The sequence below is a fragment of the Pseudophryne corroboree genome, chromosome 7 (genome assembly GCF_028390025.1).
Source record: "Pseudophryne corroboree isolate aPseCor3 chromosome 7, aPseCor3.hap2, whole genome shotgun sequence".
Lineage (NCBI taxonomy): Eukaryota > Metazoa > Chordata > Amphibia > Anura > Myobatrachidae > Pseudophryne > Pseudophryne corroboree.
The window spans coordinates 62,234,845-62,257,765 of NC_086450.1; the positions used below are offsets into that span (position 1 = coordinate 62,234,845).

The window sequence follows — 22,921 nt, forward strand, 5'->3', positions numbered from 1 at the left end:
GAACTGGCTGTCTGGTGCAGCTTTTTCCCTCTTCCCTTGTCTCTGTGCAGAAAGGAAGCGCCTTTGACCCGCTTGCTTTTCTGAAGCCGAAAGGACTGTACCTGATAATACAGTGCTTTCTTAGGCTGTGAGGAAACCTGAGGTAAAAAAATTTCTTCCCAGCTGTTGCTGTGGATACGAGGTCCCAGAGACCATCCCCAACAATTCCTCACCCTTATAAGGCAGATGTGCCTTTTAAAGTCAGCATCACCTGTCCACTGCCGGGTCCCTAATATCCTCCTGGCAGAATGGACATTGCATTAATTCTGGATGCCAGCCGGCAAATATCCCTCTGTGCATCCCTCATATATAAGACTACGTCTTTAATATACTCTATGGTTAGCAAAATAGTATCCCTGTCCTGACAGGGTAACAGACCACGCTGCAGCAGCACTATCCATGCTTAGGCAATTGCAGGTCTCAGTATAGTACCTGAGTGTGTATATACAGACTTCAGGATAGCCTCCTGCTTTTTATCAGCGGCTCCTTCAAAGTGGCCGTATCCTAAGACGGCAGTGCCACCTTTTTTGACAAACGTGTGAGCGCCTTATCCCCCCTAGGGGATATCTCCCAACGTGACCTATCCTCTGGCGGGAAAGGGTACGCCATCAGTAACTTTTTAGAAATTACCAGTTTCTTATCGGGGGAACCCACGCTTCTTTACACACTTCATTCACTCATCTGATGGGGGAACAAAACACTGGCTGCTTTTTCTCCCCAAACATAAAACCCCTTTTTTGTGGTACTTGGGTTAATGTCAGAAATGTGGAACGCATTTTTCAGTGCCGAGATCATGCAACGGATGTTCCTAGTGGATTGTGTATATGTCTCAACCTCGTCGACACTGGAGTCAGACTCCGTGTCGACATCTGTGTCTGCCATCTGAGGTAGCGGGCGTTTTTTTTTTTTGAGCCCCTGATGGCCTTTGAGACGCCTGGGCAGGCGCGGGCTGAGAAGCCGGCTGTCCCACAGCTGTTACGTCATCCAGCCTTTTATGTAAGGAGTTGACACTGTCGGTTAATACCTTCCACCTATCCATCCACTCTGGTGTCGGCCCCACAGGGGGCGACATCACATTTATCGGCATCTGCTCCGCCTTCCACGTAACCTTCCTCATCAAACATGTCGACACAGCCGTACCGACACACCGCACACACACAGGGAATGCTCTGACTGAGGACAGGACCCCACAAAGTCCTTTGGGGAGACAGAGAGAGAGTATGCCAGCACACACCAAAGCGCTATATAATACAGGGATTCACACTACCCACAGTGATTTTTCCCTTATAGCTGCTATAATACACAATTTTGCGCCTAAATTTAGTGCGCCCCCTCTCTTTTTAACCCTTTGAGCCTGAAAACTACAGGGGAGAGCCTGGGGAGCTGTCTTCCAGCTGCACTGTGAAGAGAAAATGGCACCAGCGTGCTGAGGGAGATAGCCCCGCCCCTTTTTCGGCGGACTTTCTCCCGCTTTTTTATGGATCTCTGGCAGGGGTATTTTTTACATATATAGCCTCTAGGACTATATATTGTGATTTTTTTTTGGCCAGCCAAGGTGTTAATATTGCTGCCCAGGGCGCCCCCCCCCAGCGCCCTGCACCCATCAGTGACCGGAGTGTGAAGTGTGTATGAGGAGCAATGGCGCACAGCTGCAGTGCTGTGCGCTACCTTGTTGAAGACCGAAGTCTTCTGCTGCCGATTTTCAGGACCATCTTCTTGCTTCTGGCTCTGTAAGGGGGACGGCGGCGCGGCTTCGGGACCGGACGATCGAGGTCGGGTCCTGTGTTCGATCCCTCTGGAGCTAATGGTGTCCAGTAGCCTAAGAAGCTCAAGCTAGCTGCAAGCAGGTAGGTTCGCTTCTTCTCCCCTCAGTCCCTCGTAGCAGTGAGTCTGTTGCCAGCAGATCTCACTGAAAATAAAAAACCTAAAATATACTTTCTTTTCTAGGAGCTCAGGAGAGCCCCTAGTGTGCATCCAGCTCAGCCGGGCACAAGATTCTAACTGAGGTCTGGAGGAGGGTCATAGAGGGAGGAGCCACTGCACACCAGGTAGTCCTAAAGCTTTCTTTAGTTGTGCCCAGTCTCCTGCGGAGCCGCTATTCCCCGTGGTCCTTACGGAGTCCCAGCATCCACTTAGGACGTCAGAGAAATGACGCGCCAGGGTTCCATGTGTCAGTGCGTGTGACATGTCTGGAGATGGATACATGAAATAAGTTATTATATTTTGTGTTTCTTTCTAGTTATGCACAGTTTATTAGCACCACAAAGCACTATAACAGACAGAATCCTGCCGCTAACAGTGTGATCTAGAACAGTGGTTCTCAAACTCGGGCCTCAGGAGCCCACACAGTTCAGGTTTTCCAGGTTACCTAGCAGGTGCACAGGTGTAGTCATTACTCACTGACACATTTTAAAAGATCCACAGGTGGAGCTAAGTATTTCACTAGCGATTCTGTGAGGAGACCTGCAAAACATGAACTGTTTGGGGTCCTGAGGAATAATAGTTAGAATATAAGGGTCAACCCAATTAGATGCGAGAAATTTGCACTGCAATTCCGCTTTGCTTTTTCAGAGCAAATTTGTGGGGGGTTTCGTGCCCAGCTCCCCCCACCCCCGCCCCACCCCACCCCTGAGCGGATGAAAAGGTAGGAACAATCTTTATTTTAAAGGTAAAAATTCAGGACTTGCTTCAAAGCCTCTTGAGTAGATTTCCCCGGTGGCGGTGCAGTAACACCTCACCCTTGCTTGCCTTCCTGTTATATGATTTGTTCCTTACACACTGTAAGCGCCGTAAGTCCTATTGGAGAAAGAGCGCTATATAAATAAAATTATTATTAAATGAATAATTGCATTGTTTTACATTAGTAGAGTTGTCCTGCTCTGTAGTGACCAAAGTCACAGCCTCACCTATCTAACCATTGTCTATACCGATACTGTGTGCTGGGAGAATCCTGTATCTAATAGCACACTTGCTCTGTGTGAGATCTTCAGCTTCTGTCACATATTTTATCCAGATCCCAATATGCTGCCCATATGTGCTGGGGATGTCCATTGTCTATGTGTACCAACAAATGTGCGTCTGTTTGTAGGCAGGGTCACCATACAATACGCTGGAAGCAAGTCTTTGATAAGAGATCTGTGGGAGAGGAATTCTGGTGCTGGCTCTATACAGGAGGTGTTGATAGCACAGGCAATAAATAATGGTTCTGCCTTTGTCCCTTTAGTTTTGCTTCTCTCTGCCGGCAGATGGGCTGCAGCAGATCAGTGGGTCGTGTTGTGTCAGACCCTGCTATTAAGTAAGGCGATGCTGGTGAATGAAGAAAAACTCTTGTATACCCTCTCATTCCCTGCTGCCTTGGAGCTTGTACTCAGTCAGTTCCCACCATTAATAAAGGAGGCCTGCCAGAAACAGCTCAGCAGTCGTCACATGGAGATCTGTCATTGGAGGGCTGGATGTCAGATCTTACCTCTCTCAGGGGACTGTGTAACAAATATTGCAGCCAAGCCCTGACTACTAGCATTACTTACCGCCACAAATCGCTGTCATTGGATTTTACTTTTGGGGGTAATTATCATTGCTGTCATGCCAGGACACAGGCTCCAAATACAGCCTGTCCCAGCGAAGGCTAGTGATGATGTAAGCGAATAGGTCCAAGCTCCAACAAACAGCCATTTTCAGAGGATTGAATGCAATTTTTTATTTTGATAACTAGGCCCCTCAATGCCAAAATCAAGCCCCCAGAATACCGCCCACACCCTTTACCCACTGAGATACCTCAGCTATTAAGTTATATATTATGTTTATAGTACACTATTGCTTTCAGTCATAGCAGTGGGATCCGGTCTCTAGGTCGACCACTATTGGTCAACAGTAACTAGGTCGACAGGGTTTCTAAGTCGACAGGGTCTCTAGGTCGACATGTTCTAGGTTGACAGGTCAAAAGATCGACATGAGTTTTTCACAATTTGTTTCCTTTTTTCAACCTTTTCATACTTAACGATCCACGTGGACTACAATTGGGAACGGTAACCTGTGCCGAGCGCAGCGGTCGTGGAGCGAGGCACCTTGCCCGAAGCATGGCGAGCGAAGCGACACAAACAACACAACATAAACATAAAAAACTCATGTCGACCTTTTGACCTGTCGACCTAGAGACCCTGTCGACCTAGCATCCCTGTCTACCTAGTTACTGTCGACCTAGTTACTATCTACCTTCCATACCACACCCCATAGCAGTACCAGTCCACCATGGGAATGATTCATGTTTGTAAGTAAAGCAAAAAAGCAAGCAACTGGGCAAAACCATGTTGCACTGCAGGTGGGGCAGATGTAACATGTGCAGAGAGATTAGATTTGGGTCGGGAGAGGGGGTTCAAACTGAAATCTAAATTGCAGTGTAAAAATAAAGCTGTCTAAGGCTACATGTAAAAGCAGCCAGTATTTACCCTGCACAGGAACCCAACAGACTGCTCCACCCGACCTGAGTATCATGAAACAAAATGCCCAGCTGTACAACACCCTAATCCCATACTCTTTCACATAACCTGTAACAAAGGTATGAGTACCAATCAGCAATTATAACACATGACAGATAGGCTACACTAACGTTATATATATATTTTACAAGTTAAATACAAAACATCTGTCTATACATGGCCATCATAGAAGTTAGACAGTGCCTGTTGTGTACAGAGGTAAGCCGTGATATTGAAGCTGTGCCCCAGTTTGATTTGCCACTTAGTATGTAAGTCTGCCAGTACCTTTCACTGAGTTGCCTCCGAGTCCTCACTTTGCTACATACTTGCCTACCTGACCCTCTCCATGAGGGAGAAAATGCTCTGTTCCTGGAGTTTCCTGGTAATGTATGATTGCCATCACCTGTGGTGAAACACCTTTCTTATCAATTAACTAGCTCACCACAGGTGATGGCAATCATACATTACCAGGAACGTCCAGGAACAGAGCATTTTCTCCCTCATGGAGAGGTTCAAGTAGGCAAGTATGCTTTGCTAATGAGCTGGTTGTTCAGCATAATGATGTTAAGGATAGAACACACGGCAGAGGTAGGTATGGAGCCGTGTTTCTCAACCCTGGTCCTCAGGACCCCTAAGAGTTCACGTTTTCCGGGTCACCCAGCAGGTGCACAGGTGTATTAACAACTGCAGACCTCCCAACATGACCCTCTCCAGGAGGGACACAATGCTCTGCTTCTGGACTTTTCTCTTAATTTATGATTGCCAGCACCTGTGTTGAACAGGTAAATGAATAAAGAAAGGTGTTTCAGCACAGGTGATGGCAGTCATAAATTAAGAGGGAAGTCCAGGAGAAGAGCATTCTGTCCCTCCAGGAGAGTGTCATGTTGTCACATTTTAAAGATGCACAGGTGACCTGAAGAAGATGAACTGTTTGGGATCCTGAGGACTGAGGGGGTAAATCAGATCTGATCGCTGCTGTGTGTTTTCGCACAGCAGGCGTTCAGATCCAAACTGCGCATGTGTATGCACTGCAATGCGCAGGCGCGACGGACGGTTGCAACGGGGATCACCAGTCAGCGACGGGTTTGTGTGAAGGAGCCATTCGCATGGGCGTTCGTAAGGAGATTGACAGGAAGAGGGCATTTGTGGGTGGCAACTGACTGTTTTCAGGGAGTGTCTGGAAAAACGCAGGCGGGACTAAGCGTTTGAAGGGAGGGTGTCTGACGTTAAATCTGGTCCTGAACAGCCTGATGGCAGCGGCTGAGTAAGTCCTGGGCTGCGCAGAGACTGCACAAGATCTGTTTGTACAGCTCTGCTACACATGCGATCGCACACTTGCACAGCAAAAATACACTCCCCCTGTAGGCGGCGACTATCTGATCGCAGCAGTGCAAAAACCACTGCCCAGCGATCAGGTCTGAATTATCCCCTGAGTTTGAGAATCACTGGTACAGAGAATATAAGCCAGTGTCTGATGCAGACCATCAGATTCTTCTGTGCCACTGGCGAGCATGGGAAGCGGTTAAGATACACCCTCTGTGGGTGTCCACTACACCCATACAGGAAGAATATAACCTGTGGTGAGCGCAGCGAGGCTGCAAGGGGCTTACTAGCGCTCGCCCCGCTGCCGGCATACTTGTGGCCAGGATGCCGCTGTCGGTATACTGACAGCCGGCATCATACTGAACCCGCGAGCATACAGTATTTGTAGTATTTTTGTGCTTATCACTGATTTATTAATAACATATTGTGTTTATTCTTTACTCCTCCCTTTCATTTCCCCCATTAGATGTCTCCTTCCCTGTTGCATGTTCGCTTGGCTATATTGTATTGATTTCTGTTTTTCTGAACACCTCTTCCATAGAGATTACGGGGCCTATTATCATTGTGGCAGTGGGGCCCCTGAAAAGGATCATTCTTTATCACCACAGAGCACGAGAATAAGGAATGATTTTTTAGGGCTTTTTATCAAAAAACCTTCCAGGACAGCCACATGGGCTCAATGGGCAGTTGCCAAAGGGCCCCAGGTGTATAAGGGCTCTAGACTGATAGCTGAGGGTCCCCTCTATCCACGGGTACTAGATTTTTGAAAATCAGCCCTGGGGAACTGGAGATATCTGACTTCAAAGCAGTGGTCCCCATCCGAGCCTGTTAATTGCTCTTCCCAGCCAGATATCTCGGGTTCTGTCTGACTAACAGTTTTTCTGAGGGTATACACCAAAAGCTGGGACCAGGGCCAGTGCAAGGGTGTTTGGCACCCCCCTGCAAACTGTAAATTTGTGCCCTCCATCCCATACTTAATAAAGAGAAGTTCGGTGCCCCCCACCCCATTCCCCCCTCCCCCAATAGGACTTGCACTTAACACTGCAGACTGGATTCCCGTGCAAACTCCCCAGTCAGTAACAGCCCCACACTGCTTACCCGCACGGTGTCCCGGCCAGCTCCTCACTGTGCAGCACGATCCCTCGGGCCTCCAGCTACTGTACAGCTGGAATGCATTGGCAGCAAGGAAGGGTAATTTCCTCACACAGGCACTTCAGCGGCACCCGGAGTGTTGAGGGAGTGAGAGATGTGGCTGCACCACAGCACGGAGAAAGCAGGAACCCAGGAGCCGACAGCCGGGAGAAGGGACGCCAGCTCAGTGCAGGCCGCATGTACAGCCTCGGACTACTCAGCCAGGCAGTGCCTATGTATAAGGGACAGCGATGTGTTCCTGGTGCTTTCCGGTTTAGCCACGACCCCCTTACATCGCCGGCTCCTCACTCTGGGTTGCTGTTGGATGCCACGTGCTGTCTGCAGCCCAGAGCACAGCAGAGAGAGCACCGAGACAGTCACAGAGGAGGAGCAAGAGCTGATGATGATGATAGACGCTGCACTCGGTGGCTCCTCTACTACAGCAACTGCAAATGGAACGGGGGACAATGGAGGAAGTGCCCCCTTCTGGGCTGGAACCTGGTGGCAACAGACTCCGTTGTCTCCGGCAGTTCTGCCCCTGGACAGACACATAGATAGATAGATAATAGACACATAGATCTATAGATAAATGAATAAATAAATAGATAGACACATGGATAGATGGATAGATAGATAGAGAGATAGATAGATAGATAGATAGATAGATAATAGACACATAGATATATGATAGATAGAGAGATAATAGACAGCACACAGCGCAGGGATGCAGAGCAGGGAGAGCGCCTCTCCTGCCTGGCGCCTCCCTGCACTGCATCCCTTTGCTGAGCAGCTTGACTCTACTATGCCCAGAACCAGAGATATCAGCCGTCCAGCAGCTGGTCCCTTCTCCAGCTCAACACGCCTGGTATGCACATGTATATTCATTGGTGGATTGCTCTGGCTCCTGAGCTCTGATCCCCAAGTCCCCAGTACCTCCTGAAAGGTGGGTGTCTCTAGATTTTTATCCCATTAAAAGCTAAGAAATCTATTTCCAGGAACTGGAGATACCTGCAGTCAAGTAAGCTGCCCTCCCACTGAAAATAATGAATATTAAGCCCACTCCACTATCCACCCCGGGAGGCATTTGATATGCCGGCTGTCAGGATCCCAGCGCTCACCATACCAATGCCGAAATCGTGACAGCCGCCATACCGACAACTATTATCCCTCTTGGGGTGTCCACAACAGTGACAACACCCCTGGATAAAGAATAAATAGCAAGGCACGCATAGCGTGCCACCGTGCCCGCAACATGGTGAGTGCAGCGAGCCCACAAGGGGCTCTTTTGCACTCACCCTGCTGCCTGCATGCCGACAGTCGGGATCCCAAGCGCTGGCATAACATACTACACTCATCCATCCCTCCCCTGCGTAGTAAACACTCCCTACCACCCTGGAAGTCATGTACCGGGGTCCCTTCATTCAGCCCACTGCCCCCTTCTACAGTTTAGTGTTCTCCCTCCCTCCCCATCTCCCACCATCTGTGCAGTAAAGGAGAAGTTAGTAGAAATGACTGCTCCAGGTCCTACGTGATGAGCGGAAGATAGAGCACCCACTACAGCCCGCGGGACATCAAAGCTGACGCTGATAGCATCCCCACCCCTACTGCTGGATGATGGGTAGGGACCGAAGGGCATTACTTTTCCAAGGGGCCTACACTGCTGTTAAGACGGCCCTGAGGACAGCGGCTTCAATAAGAGCTTGTCCCAGCTAGTAGGTCGGCAGTAAAGTAATGGAAATTGCTGCTTGTTCTGTCACTGCACACAACAATCCAGGAAGGTGCATGGAGGTTGCTGGGGAAGGATCATAAGATCCCTCTCCGGTGATAATGCCTCCAAAGGGACCTATTTATTAAATGATATATGTGGCATAACACCCCAAAGCACCTGTTTTCAGGGGATACCTACAAATATTAAGTATCACCCATATATATGAAGGAAGAACTGCAGCATATCTGATATCTGCCGTGGTCCCTCCATTTGCAACAGTAGCCGCAGGCCCCCATAGATGTCTATGGGGGCTGCAAAACTATTTGATTTGTTAAGTTTCTGGAGTTTAGCCCCCCGCCGCATCTGAAGATGGTGTTAACCATTATAGCCTATGGGCTACACTTCCCTAAATTTACTGGGAAAGGATTACTCCCTGGCAATGGCCGCCGTATATGCATCCCAATGTAGTGGTGGAACTTTTGTACACAGCCTGGGGTGGGTGCAAGACCAGACGTACAAACAGTGGGCGGGACCTTTGGCGCATACAGATGGATTCCCGCGTTAGCACACAGAAGTAAGGAGCCTGCTGCGGCCGTACAGAGAAGCTGCCACAAATATGTCTGACTCAGAACCAGCCCTATGTGGCTGATGATGGCTGCAGCTGCAGAATTGCTGTGTTGCTCTTCTAATAACCTCCAGCGTGTCCATTTGCCTTACCTACCAGTGCGTACGGGATTCCTGCACTCTCAGGCTAACTACTGTAGTTGCCAAGGGATCATCCCAAATCGCAGTGGGCCCCTATGGTATGATTGATACTAGGAAATCATTAGATCAGTGAGTTTTGCAGATTATTGTGTATTTATGTTATGAAAGTGTACTACATAAAATACATTATGGTCAACATTATATAGGACCCTCATTGGTTGGCCTTATGAGCTGACAATGACTTGCTAGCTTTATGAGATAGAACCTAGTGCAGTTTGTTGGAAAGGCTTGTGATGTAATGTGGTGACGGAGTAATGAGATGACTGGGGAAGATAAGTGATGGTTTAGCATGGTGATATATTACTACAATGTTCTGTTATGGATCTATTACTTCCATATCTATTCTATTCCTCTCTATTAGACATACAACAGGAAAATTCCCTGAGCTGCCCGATGAAGAGGATGGTGGATCCAAGGGTATCTTTGCCCAGAAGACTCCAGAGCAGGTACCAGAAACTCCCATCACCTCTCCCAAACCCCCCCGCCCTCCATGTATATTTCTCTGACGTCCTAGTGGATGCTGAGGACTCCGTAAGGACCATGGGGAATAGCGGCTCCGCAGGAGACTGGGCACAGCTAAGAAAGATTTAGGACTACCTGGTGTGCACTGGCTCCTCCCACTATGACCCTCCTCCTGACCTCAGTTAGAATCCTGTGCCCGGCTGAGCTGGATGCACACTAGGGGCTCTCCTGAGCTCCTAGAGAGAAAGTATATTTTAGGTTTTTTATTTTACAGTGAGATCTGCTGGCAACAGACTCACTGCAGCGAGGGACTAAGGGGAGAAGAAGCGAACCTACCTAACTGGTGGTAGCTTGGGCTTCTTAGGCTACTGGACACCATTAGCTCCAGAGGGATCGACCGCATGGAACCGGCCATTGATGTTCGGTCCCAGAGCCGCGCCGCCGGCCCCCTTACAGAGCCAGAAGCAAGAAGAGTCCGGAAAATCGGCGGCAGAAGACATCAGTCTTCACCAAGGTAGCGCACAGCACTGCAGCTGTGCGCCATTGCTCCTCATACACACTTCACACTCCGGTCACTGAGGGTGCAGGGCGCTGGGGGGGGGGGGGGGGAGAAAAAGGGGCGGAGCTATCTCCCTCAGCACACTGGCGCCATTTTCTCTTCACAGTGCAGCTGGAAGACAGCTCCCCAGGCTCTCCCCTGTAGTTTTCAGGCTAAAAGGGTTAAAAAGAGAGGGGGGGCACTAAATTTAGGCGCAATATTGTTTATACAAGCAGCTATTGGGGGAAAAATCACTCAGTTATAGTGTTAATCCCTGCATTATATAGCGCTCTGGTGTGTGCTGGCATACTCTCTCTCTGTCTCCCCAAAGGACTTTGTGGGGTCCTGTCCTCAGTCAGAGCATTCCCTGTGTGTGTGCTGTGTGTCGGTACGGCTGTGTCGACATGTGGGATGAGGAAGGTTACGTGGAGGTGGAGCAGAGGCCGATAAATGGGATGTCGTCCCCTGTGGGGCCGACACCAGAGTGGATGGATAGGTGGAAGGTATTAACCGACAATGTCAACTCCTTACAAGGCTGGATGACGTAAAACAGCTGTGGGACAGCCGGCTTCTCAGCCCGCGCCTGCCCAGGCGTCTCAAAGGCCATCAGGGGCTCAAAAAAGCGCCCGTTACCTCAGATGGCAGACACAGATGTCGACACGGAGTCTGACTCCAGTGTCGACGAGGTTGAGACATATACACAATCCAATAGGAACATCCGTTACATGATCTCGGCAATGAAAAATGTGTTACGCATTTCTGACATGAACCCAAGTACCACATAAAAGGGGTTTTATTTTTGGGGAGAAAAAGCAGCCAGTGTTTTGTTCCCCCATCAGATGAATGAATGAAGTGTGTAAAGTAGCGTGGGTTCCCCCAATAAGAAACTGGTAATTTCTAAAAAGTTACTGATGGCGTACCCTTTCCCGCCAGAGGATAGGTCACGTTGGGAGATATCCCTTAGGGTGGATAAGGCGCTCACACGTTTGTCAAAAAAGGTGGCACTGCCGTCTTAGGATACGGCCACCTTGAAGGAGCCTGCTGATAAAAAGCAGGAGGCTATCCTGAAGTCTGTATATACACACTCAGGTTATATACTGAGACCTGCAATTGCCTCAGCATAAATAGTGCTGCTGCAGCGTGGTCTGATACCCTGTCAGATAATATTAATACTCTAAGACAGGGATAATAGTTTGCTAACATAGAGCATATTAAAGACGTCGTCTTATATATAAAGGATGCACAGAGGGATATTTGCCGGCTGGCATCCAGAATTAATGCAATGTCCATTCTGCCAGGAGGGTTTTAGAAACCCGACAGTGGACAGGTGATGCTGCCTATAAAAGGCACATTGAGATTCTGCCTTATAAGGGTGAGGAATTGTTTGGGGATGGTCTCTGGGACCTCGTATCCACAGCAACAGCTGGGAAGAATTTTTTTTTACCTCAGGTTTCCTCACTGCCTAAGAAAGCACCGTGTTTTCAGGTACAGTCCTTTCGGCTTCAGAAAAGCAAGCGGGTCAAAGGCGCTTCCTTTCTGCACAGAGACAAGGGAAGAAGGAAAAAGCTGCACCAGCAGCCAGTTCCCAGGATCAAAAATCTTCCCCCGCTCCCTCTGAGTCCACCGCTTGACGTTGGGGCTCCACAGATGGAGACAGGTGCGGTAGGGGCGCGTCTCGGGAACTTCAGGGACCAGTGGGTTTGCCCACAGGTGGATCCCTGTCAGGCCCGGGTGTTTTTGTGAATCCGTTAACCCGGGACCAACCACAGGTGTAGGTGCTGGGCTATGAAGAAAGCAGGGAGGACGAAGAAAGTTCCGATTCATATATTTATTCAAAATAACAATTCAGTAAAGAGTTAACTGACAAGTTGTTAATCATCATATTATACTGAAGTATTGCAGGAATAATATGCAAGAGAAAACTCAAAAATACATAAAAGAAATGTTCATGGAAACATATGCAAAACAAGCTGATGAATAAATGTTGGATTGTCCAAATATAAACGAGCTTTGATGCTGAACTGCAGAATATGATTAACTGGATAATGCAGACATGAAGAGATAACTGTAAGGATTTGCAATGGAGTTTTGAGAGTTAACTGAGAGACTGTGAAGAATTATCCTTGTTATGACAACATAGCAAATATAAACAAGCTTTGATGCTGAACTGCAGAATGTTATTAACTGGATAATGCAGACATGAAGAGATAACTGTAAGGATTTGCAATGGAGTTTTGAGAGTTAACTGAGAGACTGAAGAATTATCCTTGTTATGACAACATAGCAAATATAAACAAGCTTTGATGCTGAACTGCAGAATGTTATTAACTGGTTAATGCAGACATGGAGAATTAACTGTAAGAATTGGCAATGGAGCTTTGAGAGTTAACTGAGAGACTGTGATGAATTATCCTTGTAATGACAACATAGCAAATAAAAGTACTGAATTGGGTTACTTGCGGGTTCCGGAGATCACTGTGAAACTGTAGTAGAAGACAAGGTGATGAATGGGTTAAATGCAGAGTTGAACAAACGAACAGCTGAGAGAAACAGAATCCTCCAGACTTTGAATGATAGGCAGACTGACAAGGTAACCTCATGCAGGACACTGGGAATCCAACTATTTCCAATAGGAGTGCAATTAACTGACAGCACAGCAGAGAGCCGGTGGATCTTTCAGCAGTGAAGGCTGCAGACGGACCTCTGGGAACGGAGGCGATATCTGGACCACGGGAATCACACAGGAATGCACGGAGAGAGCTCAGAGCTAGAGCACAGCTTTGATACAACAAAGCACTGGCCCAGAGTAACATAATCCCAGCCTACTTAAAGGCAGCACAAGCACGGGATTGGCTTACACCTGCCCACAGGTGTTTTCACAAGTGCTCTGTATTAGCTATTTGGTCTCCAACATGGCCACCTCCTATACAGCAGACACACCGCAGTGCCTTAGGCCATTTGGTCCCCGCACTCACAGTTCCCAGACTCTGCATTACCTGTGCCATTGATCACGCCGTGTCCCCACACGGGCGCACAGCACCGCGAGCAACCGCACTGGCAACGGATGAACCCCAGAACCCGCAGAGGTAAGAGACCGGTTCGTGACAGTACCCCCTCCTCTAAGGGTGGTCTCTGAACACCTTTGAACCTTATCAGGATTTTTAGAGAAGTATTTCTGTACCAGTCTTGGAGCATGAACATCTTCAGAGAAAACCCAGGATCTTTCCTCTGGACCGTAACCCTTCCAGTCGACCAGAAACTGTAAACGTCCATATCGGGAACGTGAGTCCACAATCTCTTTAACTTCAAATTCCTCATTCTGCAAAGAGTGAACTTTAGGAGATTTGGACTGGGTAGTACGGAACTTATTGAGAATCAAAGGCTTCAGTAAAGATGTATGAAAGGCGTTAGGAATTCTCAAAGACGGTGGCAACTTGACTTTGTATGACACAGGGTTGAGTACCTTAACAATGGGAAATGGACCAATAAACTTGGGAGCAAATTTCTTAGAAGGAACTTTGAACTTGAGATTGCGCGTAGAAATCCAAACTTGGTCTCCCACTTTGTAACTCGGTACAGCTTTACGTTTTCTATCTGCAAAAGATTTATAACGAGCGGAAGTTTTGACCAAGGACTTACGTACACAACTCCAGATGCTAGATAGACGTTGAAGCTCTTGATCTGCTGCTGGAACCTCTAGGGCTGGCAATGGATGAAACTCTGGTGGAGAACTTCTTGGACTCTTATGTTGGGCACATTTAGGACATGCTGCTATAAACTCTTGGACATCGGCTTTGAGACGTGGCCACCAATAAGACTGTTGAATAAATTTGAGAGTCTTTAGAACCCCAGGATGACCCATGAAGGAAGAGGAGTGAGCCCAGGTAAGCAGCCGTTTTCGAAGACTTGTGGCGACAAAGGTCTTGCCAGGCGGAGGAACTGGAGAGGTTCGAGTCATTAAGAAGGACGTAGGATTCACAATGGCTTGATTCGTGGTAGCATCATTTAATTCAGAAGAAGCAAAGGACCGGGAAAGGGCATCTGCCTTTTTGTTCTGAGACCCTGGACGATAGGTGAGTTTGAAATCAAATCGTGAGAATAAAAGCGCCCATCGAGCTTGTCGTGGATACAAACACTGAGCTGACTGCAGATACAGATGATTCTTATGATCAGTATAAACTGTAATGCGATGGTGAGCTCCTTCTAGAAGGTATCTCCACTCCTCAAATGCCAACTTGATGGCAAGTAACTCTTGCTCACCGATTGCATAATTACGTTCTGCCGGGAGGAACTTACGGGAGAAATATCCGCAGGGATGGACCTTTTTATCTTCAAAGACTTGTGACAACACAGCTCCTACTGCTTCTGTAGATGCATGCACCTCTAGTAGAAAGGGACGATTCAAATCAGGCTGTCGAAGAATGGGGGCTGACACAAAGGCTTGCTTTAAATCAGAGAAGGCTTTGATTGCTTCAGAAGACCAGTTCGTAGGATTTGCTCCCTTGCGAGTTAGGGCTGTGATAGGAGCAGCTAACGTAGAATAATTCTTAATGAATCTCCTATAGAAATTAGCAAAGCCAAGAAATCGCTGAATCCCCTTGAGAGTTGTAGGAGTGGACCAATCCCGGATAGCTCGCGTCTCTGGGATGGATAGCGGATGAATTTGTCCCCTAGGAGGGGTCTTGCCCGGAACCAGGACGACTGGGCAGTCCCATTCACGATGAGGCGGTAGAGAGTCTGCTGCTTGCTTACTGGAAACATCCGCAAGGGATTGATACACCGGAGGTAGATCGGAAAGGCTAATTGACCGAAGAGGTACAATTGTAGCTACACAGTCCTTGGTACAAGATTTACCCCATGAAAGGACTTCCATGGTTTGCCAATTAAGTTGAGGATTATGTTTCTGCAGCCAAGGTAAACCAAGTATCACATCTTGAGAGGCTTTGGGAATCACGTAGAAGGAGAGGTATTCGGAATGGAGCTCACCAACTTTCATCTTGAGACATACGGTTCGATGAGTAATTATACCATCTGGAATTCGACTTCCATCCACTGCTGTAACAGCAACTGCTGCTTCCAGGGGCATGGTTTGAACTTTAGACCGTATGACAAAGGCTGAGGAGATGAAGTTCTTGGCTGCCCCGGAATCTAGGAGGGCTGAAACTTTCACTGTAGAACTTGGAACTTCTAATTGAATAGACAAGGTTGGCTCTTTCCCAGAACGTGATTCTAAAGTAACTCCTAGCTTAACCTCTCTTGAATAAGCTAGGAGGCGAGAGTTTCCCGGTCGGAGTTTGCAGAATTTAACTAAATGTTCGGAGGACCCACAGTACATGCAGAGGTTACCCTGTCGACGACGAAGTCGTTCCTCCTCTGTGAGGCGAGAGTGCCCAATCTGCATAGGTTCTTCAGTCATTACTGGAGACTGTGATGAAGAATCTTGTCGAGGTCTAGGATGATCACGTGGACTGGATCGCTCTGCCCTGGATTTCTCTAAACATCGCTCCCTGTAACGTAGATCAAGTTTGTTACAGAGAGAAATCAATTCATCCAGTTTAATTGGCACATCCCGGATAGTTAAATCATCCTGGATTCTTTCTGAAAGTCCATTCCAAAACGCGGCGATCAGGGCCTCCTCATTCCAGTTTAACTCTGAAGACAACGTGCGAAACTGAATAATATATTGACTGACAGGACGTAAACTTTGACGTAGACGGAGAATCTCCAAGGATGCTGAGGTGGTCCTGCCTGGTTCGTCAAAGATTCTCCGGAAGGAAGATACGAACTCTTTGTAATTAGAGAGGATAGGATCACCTCTCTCCCATAATGGTGATGCCCACTCCAGAGCCTGACCGGAGAGGAGGGCAATAATATATGCAACCTTAGAACGAGCTGATGGGAAACTGGCAGACATCAGTTCAAACTGGATCTCGCATTGATTCAGGAATCCTCTGCAAAGTTTTGGAGTTCCGTCAAACTTACTCGGAGAGGGTAACTGCAAGCGGGACGTAGGCAGCGTCACAGGAGAAGCTGTAGTGGTAACTGGGACATCTGGGGTTGGAATCTGGACTTGGAACGTTTTAATAGCCGTATGAAGAGTCTCTAAACGGTCTGCCATAGTTTGCATAAACTGCACTATTTGTGTCTGTATAGACTCCTGGTTTTCCAGACGGGAAAGGATATCTGACGTAGCACCGCCTCCTGCGAATTGGTCACTTGACGGATCCATGTGGCCAGTGCTTACTGTCAGGCCCGGGTGTTTTTGTGAATCCGTTAACCCGGGACCAACCACAGGTGTAGGTGCTGGGCTATGAAGAAAGCAGGGAGGACGAAGAAAGTTCCGATTCATATATTTATTCAAAATAACAATTCAGTAAAGAGTTAACTGACAAGTTGTTAATCATCATATTATACTGAAGTATTGCAGGAATAATATGCAAGAGAAAACTCAAAAATACATAAAAGAAATGTTCATGGAAACATATGCAAAACAAGCTGATGAATAAATGTTGGATTGTCCAAATATAAACGAGCTTTGATGCTGAACTGCAGAATATGATTAACTGGATAATGCAGACATGAAGAGATAACTGTAAGGATTTGCAATGGAGTTTTGAGAGTTAACTGAGAGACTGTGAAGAATTATCCTTGTTATGACAACATAGCAAATATAAACAAGCTTTGATGCTGAACTGCAGAATGTTATTAACTGGATAATGCAGACATGAAGAGATAACTGTAAGGATTTGCAATGGAGTTTTGAGAGTTAACTGAGAGACTGAAGAATTATCCTTGTTATGACAACATAGCAAATATAAACAAGCTTTGATGCTGAACTGCAGAATGTTATTAACTGGTTAATGCAGACATGGAGAATTAACTGTAAGAATTGGCAATGGAGCTTTGAGAGTTAACTGAGAGACTGTGATGAATTATCCTTGTAATGACAACATAGCAAATAAAGGTACTGAATTGGGTTACTTGCGGGTTCCGGAGATCACTGTGAAACTGTAGTAGAAGACAAGGTGATGAATGGGTTAAATGCAGAGTTGAACAAACGAACAGCTGAGAGAAACAGAATCCTCCAGACTTTGAATGATAGGCAGACTGACAAGGTAACCTCATGCAGGACACTGGGAATCCAACTATTTCCAATAGGAGTGCAATTAACTGACAGCACAGCAGAGAGCCGGTGGATCTTTCAGCAGTGAAGGCTGCAGACGGACCTCTGGGAACGGAGGCGATATCTGGACCACGGGAATCACACAGGAATGCACGGAGAGAGCTCAGAGCTAGAGCACAGCTTTGATACAACAAAGCACTGGCCCAGAGTAACATAATCCAAGCCTACTTAAAGGCAGCACAAGCACGGGATTGGTTTACACCTGCCCACAGGTGTTTTCACAAGTGCTCTGTATTAGCTATTTGGTCTCCAACATGGCCACCTCCTATACAGCAGACACACCGCAGTGCCTTAGGCCATTTGGTCCCCGCATTCACAGTTCCCAGACTCTGCATTACCTGTGCCATTGATCACGCCGTGTCCCCACACGGGCGCACAGCACCGCGAGCAACCGCACTGGCAACGGATGAACCCCAGAACCCGCAGAGGTAAGAGACCGGTTCGTGACAATCCCTAGGTTCTGCAAATAGTATCACAGGGATACAGGCTGGAGTTCGAGGCGACTCCCCCTCGCCGTTACCTCACCTCAGCCTTGCCTGCTGCCCTCGGAGAAAGGTAGTACTGGCGGCAATTCACAAGCTGCACTTCCAGCAGGTGAAATCAAGGTACCCCTCCTTCAACAAGGCCGGGGTTACTATTCCAAAATGTTGTGGTACCGAAACCAGACAGTTCGGTGAGACCCATTCTAAAATTGAAAGCCTTGAACACTTATATACGAAGGTTCAAGTTCGAAATGGCATCGCTCAGGGCGATTATTGCAAGCCTGGAGAATTTCATGGTATCACTGGACATCAAGGATGCTTACCTGCATGTCCCTATTTACCCTCTTCACCAGGAGTACCTCAAAATTGTGGTACAGGATTGTCATTACCAATTCCAGACGTTGCCATTGGTCTGTCCCCGGCACTGAGGTATTTACCAAGGTAATGGCCGAAATAATTATCCCGTACTTGGACGATCTCCTTATAAAGGCGAGGTCCAGGGAGCAGTTGTTCGGCGGAGTAGCACTATCTCGGGAAGTGCTACAACAGCACGGCTGGATTCTGAATATTCCAAAGTCGCAGCTAGTTCCTACGACGCGTCTACTGTTCCTGAGTATGGTTCTGGACACAGAACAGGATAAAAAGGGTTTCTCCCGGAGGAGAAGTCCAAGGAGTTGTCGTCTCTGGACAGAGACCTCCTAATACGTATACAGGTGTCGGTGCATCAATGCACGCGAGCCCTGGGAAGGATGGTAACTTCTTACGAAGAAATTCCATTCGCCAGGTCCCATACAAGGATTTTCCAGTGGGATCTGTTGGACATGTGGTCCGGGTCGCATCTTCAGATGCATCGGCGGATAACCCTGTCTCCAAGGGCCAGGGTGTCGCTGTTGTGGTGGCTGCAGAGTGCTCATCTTCTAGGGGGCCGCAGATTCGGCATACAGGACTGGGTCCTGGTGACCACGGATGCCAGCCTTCGAGGCTGGGGGGCAGTCACACAGGGAAGAAACTTCCAAGGCTATGGAAAAGTCAGGAGACTTCCCTACACATAAATATTCTGGAACTAAGGGCCATTTACAATGCCCTAAGTCAGGCTAGACCCCTGCTTCAACACTGGCCGGTGCTGATCCAGTCAGACAACATCACGGCGGTCGCTCATGTAGACGACAGGGCGGCACAAGAAGCAGGATGGCGATGGCAGAAGCCACAAGGATTCTCCGATGGGCGGAAAATCATGTGTTAGCACTGTCAGCAGTGTTCATTCCTGGAGTGGACAACTGAGAAGCAGACTTTCTCAGAAGACACGACCTCCACCCGGGAGAGTGGGGACTTCATCCAGAAGTCTTCCAAATGATTGTACACCGTTGGGAAAGGCCACAGGTGGACATGATGGCGTCCCGCCTCAACTAAAAGTTACAAAGATATTGCGCCAGGTCAAGGGACCCTCAGGCGATAGCTGTGGACGCTCTGGTAACACCGTGGGTGTACCAGTCGGTGTATGTGTTCCCTTCTCTGCCTCTCTTACCCAGGGTAATGAGAATAATAAGAAGGAGAGGAGTAAGAACTATACTCATTGTTCCGGGTGGGCCTAGAAGAGCTTGGTAACCAGAACTCCAAGAAATGATCTCAGAGGACCCATGGCCTCTGCCGCTCAGACAGGATCTGCTGCAGCAGGGGGCCTGTCTGTTCCAAGACGTACCGCGGCTGCGTTGGACGGCATGGCGGTTGAACGCCGGATCCTGAAGGAAAAGGGAATTCCGGAGGAAGTTATCCCTACGCTATTTAAAGCTAGGAAAGAAGTGAACGCTAACCATTATCACGGCATATGGCGGAAATATGTTGCGTACTGTGAGGCCAGGAAGGCCCCAAAGGAGAAATTTCAGCTAGGTCGATTTCTGCGCTTCCTACAGTCAGAGGTGACTATGGGCCTACAATTGGGTTCCATTAAGGTCCAGATTTCGGCTCTATCGATTTTCTTCCAAAATGGAACTGGCTTCACTGCCTGAAGTTCAGACTTTTGTTAAGGGAGTGCTGCAAAGTCAGCCCCCGTTTGTGCCTCCAGTGGCACCGTGGGATCTCAACGTGGTGTTGGATTTCCTGAAGTCGCATTGGGTTGAGCTACTTAAATCCGTGGAGCTATAATACCTCACGTGGAAAGTGGTCATTCTGTGGGCCTTGGCGTCGGCCAGGCGTGTATCAGAATTGACAAAAGCCCTTATCTGTATTTTATATGGGAAAGGCGAAATTGAGGACTCGTTCCCAATTCCTTCCTAAGGTGGTATCAGTTTTTCATGTGAACCAACCTATTGTGGTGCCTGCGGCTACTTGGGACTTGGAGGATTCCAAGTTACTGGACATAGTCAGGGCCCTGAAAAGTATATGTTTCCAGGACAGCTGGAGTCAGGAAGACTGACTCGCTATTTATCCTGTATGCACCCAACAAGCTGGGTGCTCCTGCTTCTAAGCAGACGATTGCTCGCTGGATCTGTAGCACGATTCAACTTGCACATTCTGCGGCTGGACTGCCGCACCCTAAATCTGTAAAAGCCCATTCCACGAGGAAAGTGGGCTCTTCTTGGGCGGCTGCCTGAGGAGTCTCGGCTTTACAACTTTGCCGAGCTGCTACTTAGTCAGGGGCAAACACGTTTGCAATATTCTACAGGTTTGATACCCTGGCTGAGGAGGACCTTGAGTTCTCTCATTTGGTGCTGCAGAGTCATCCGCACTCTCCCGCCCGTTTGGGAGCTTTGGTATAATCCCCATGGTCCTTACGGAGTCCCCAGCATCCACTAGGACGTCAGAGAAAATAAGATTTTACTCACCGGTAAATCTATTTCTCGTAGTCCGTAGTGGATGCTGGGCGCCCATCCCAAGTGCGGACTGTCTGCAATACTTGTATATAGTTATTGTTAACTAAAGGGTTATTGTTGAGCCATCTGTTGAGAGGCTCTGTTATGTTCATACTGTTAACTGGGTATAATATCACGAGTTATACGGTGTGATTGGTGTGGCTGGTATGAGTCTTACCCGGGATTCAAAATCCTTCCTTATTGTGTCAGCTCTTCCGGGCACAGTATCCTAACTGAGGTCTGGAGGAGGGTCATAGTGGGAGGAGCCAGTGCACACCAGGTAGTCCTAAATCTTTCTTAGCTGTGCCCAGTCTCCTGCGGAGCCGCTATTCCCCATGGTCCTTACGGAGTCCCCAGCATCCACTACGGACTACGAGAAATAGATTTACCGGTGAGTAAAATCTTATTTATTCCTGTTACTTGTCAGGTTACCAGCCAGAGCAGAGGTGGCACCAGGTTGGGGGTGAAGTCTGTGTTCCTAGGAGACTGATTTCTTTCTACCTTGTCCCAGCTGTCACTTTGTATCACCGCACAATAAAAGACTGGGAGTGAAGGCGGATACAATGTAACGTTTCCGTCCCTGGCTCCTGCAGGCCGTTGCCTTTTCTTTGTGGTTTTATCCCTGTCACTGGATCTGCTGCCTCATAATCCCCCCCTCTGCATGTTACTGCCCTGGCCCTGCCTGGGCTTTGTACTCTGGCTCCTTCCTTTGATCCCTGAAGCGATAATAAGTATTAAATGTTAGCACATGATACAGAATACCCCTGGAGAGAGGTGTCTTATTCTACCAGGTCCAGTCTGGACATTGCTCCAATGTCAGCTCACTGCTCACTTATAGCCGAGTGGTTTCACACAGGAGACAGACTCTTCCCAGCGTGTGATATCTTCATTTCACAAACTGTAACGAGCAATTGTTGTATGTTAGTTCTATAGACTAATAAAGAGGACTATCGTGTTCCATAATAGTAATGTTACATAGCACATTAATAATAGCCGGCCGGTATCCCGCTGTCAGTACAGCCTGGACAGGCTAAAGGATATTATAGCAATAGTGCACATTATAGAAACTGAAGATGAAGCGGCTATGGGGGAAATGAAATAAGGCAATCTTAAACTGGGTCAATAATATAGAATTTGTAACATACATATTGTGACCAGATGGAAGCAATCAGGCAGATTCCCCCAGCACAAAAATGGCTAGGATAACGTTAAAACCTAACCTTTAATCATATAAATAAGACCGAAATGCAGTGATAGCCCCAGAGAGCAAATTAAAGACATGTGTAGAGGCCTGGAACTAAACTGTGTTATATCACTAGATCTTAAGCTGGAGGACTATGTGTATGTATGCTAGATCCTAAGCAGGAGGACTATGTGTATGTATGCTAGATTCTAAGCAGGAGGACTATGTGTATGTATGCTAGATCCTAAGCAGGAGGACTATGTGTATTGCTAGATCCTAAGCAGGAGGACTATGTGTATGTATGCTAGATCCTAAGCAGGAGGACTATGTGTATGCTTGATCCTTCAGGAGGACTATGTGTATGTATGCTAGATCCTAAGCAGGAGGACTATGTGTATGTATGCTAGATCCTAAGCAGGAGGATTATGTGTATGTATGCTAGATCCTAAGCAGGAGGACTATGTGTATGTATGCTAGATCCTAAGCAGGAGGACTATGTGTATGTATGCTAGATCCTAAGCAGGAGGACTATGTGTATGTATGCTAGATCCTAAGCAGGAGGACTATGTGTATGTATGCTAGATCCTAAGCAGGAGGACTGTGTATGTATGCTAGATCCTAAGCAGGAGGACTATGTGTATGTAGGCTAGATCCTAAGCAGGAGGACTATGTGTATGTATGCTAGATCCTAAGCAGGAGGACTATGTGTATGTATGCTAGATCCTAAGCAGGAGGACTATGTGTATGTATGCTAGATCCTAAGCAGGAGGACTATGTGTATGT

At 47.7% G+C, this 22,921-nt stretch overlaps 1 protein-coding gene across 2 annotated transcripts in view; it reads left to right on the plus strand.

Annotated features, from left to right (window-relative positions):
- Nucleotides 1–22,921, plus strand: part of IQCA1 (IQ motif containing with AAA domain 1) — a 292,671-nt gene that overhangs the window by 184,045 nt on the left and 85,705 nt on the right. For both annotated transcript variants that reach the window (XM_063933216.1, XM_063933217.1), the window contains one exon: nt 9,803–9,887. In XM_063933216.1, coding sequence (XP_063789286.1) covers nt 9,803–9,887 — 85 coding nt within the window. The remainder of the gene's footprint in view (nt 1–9,802; nt 9,888–22,921) is intronic.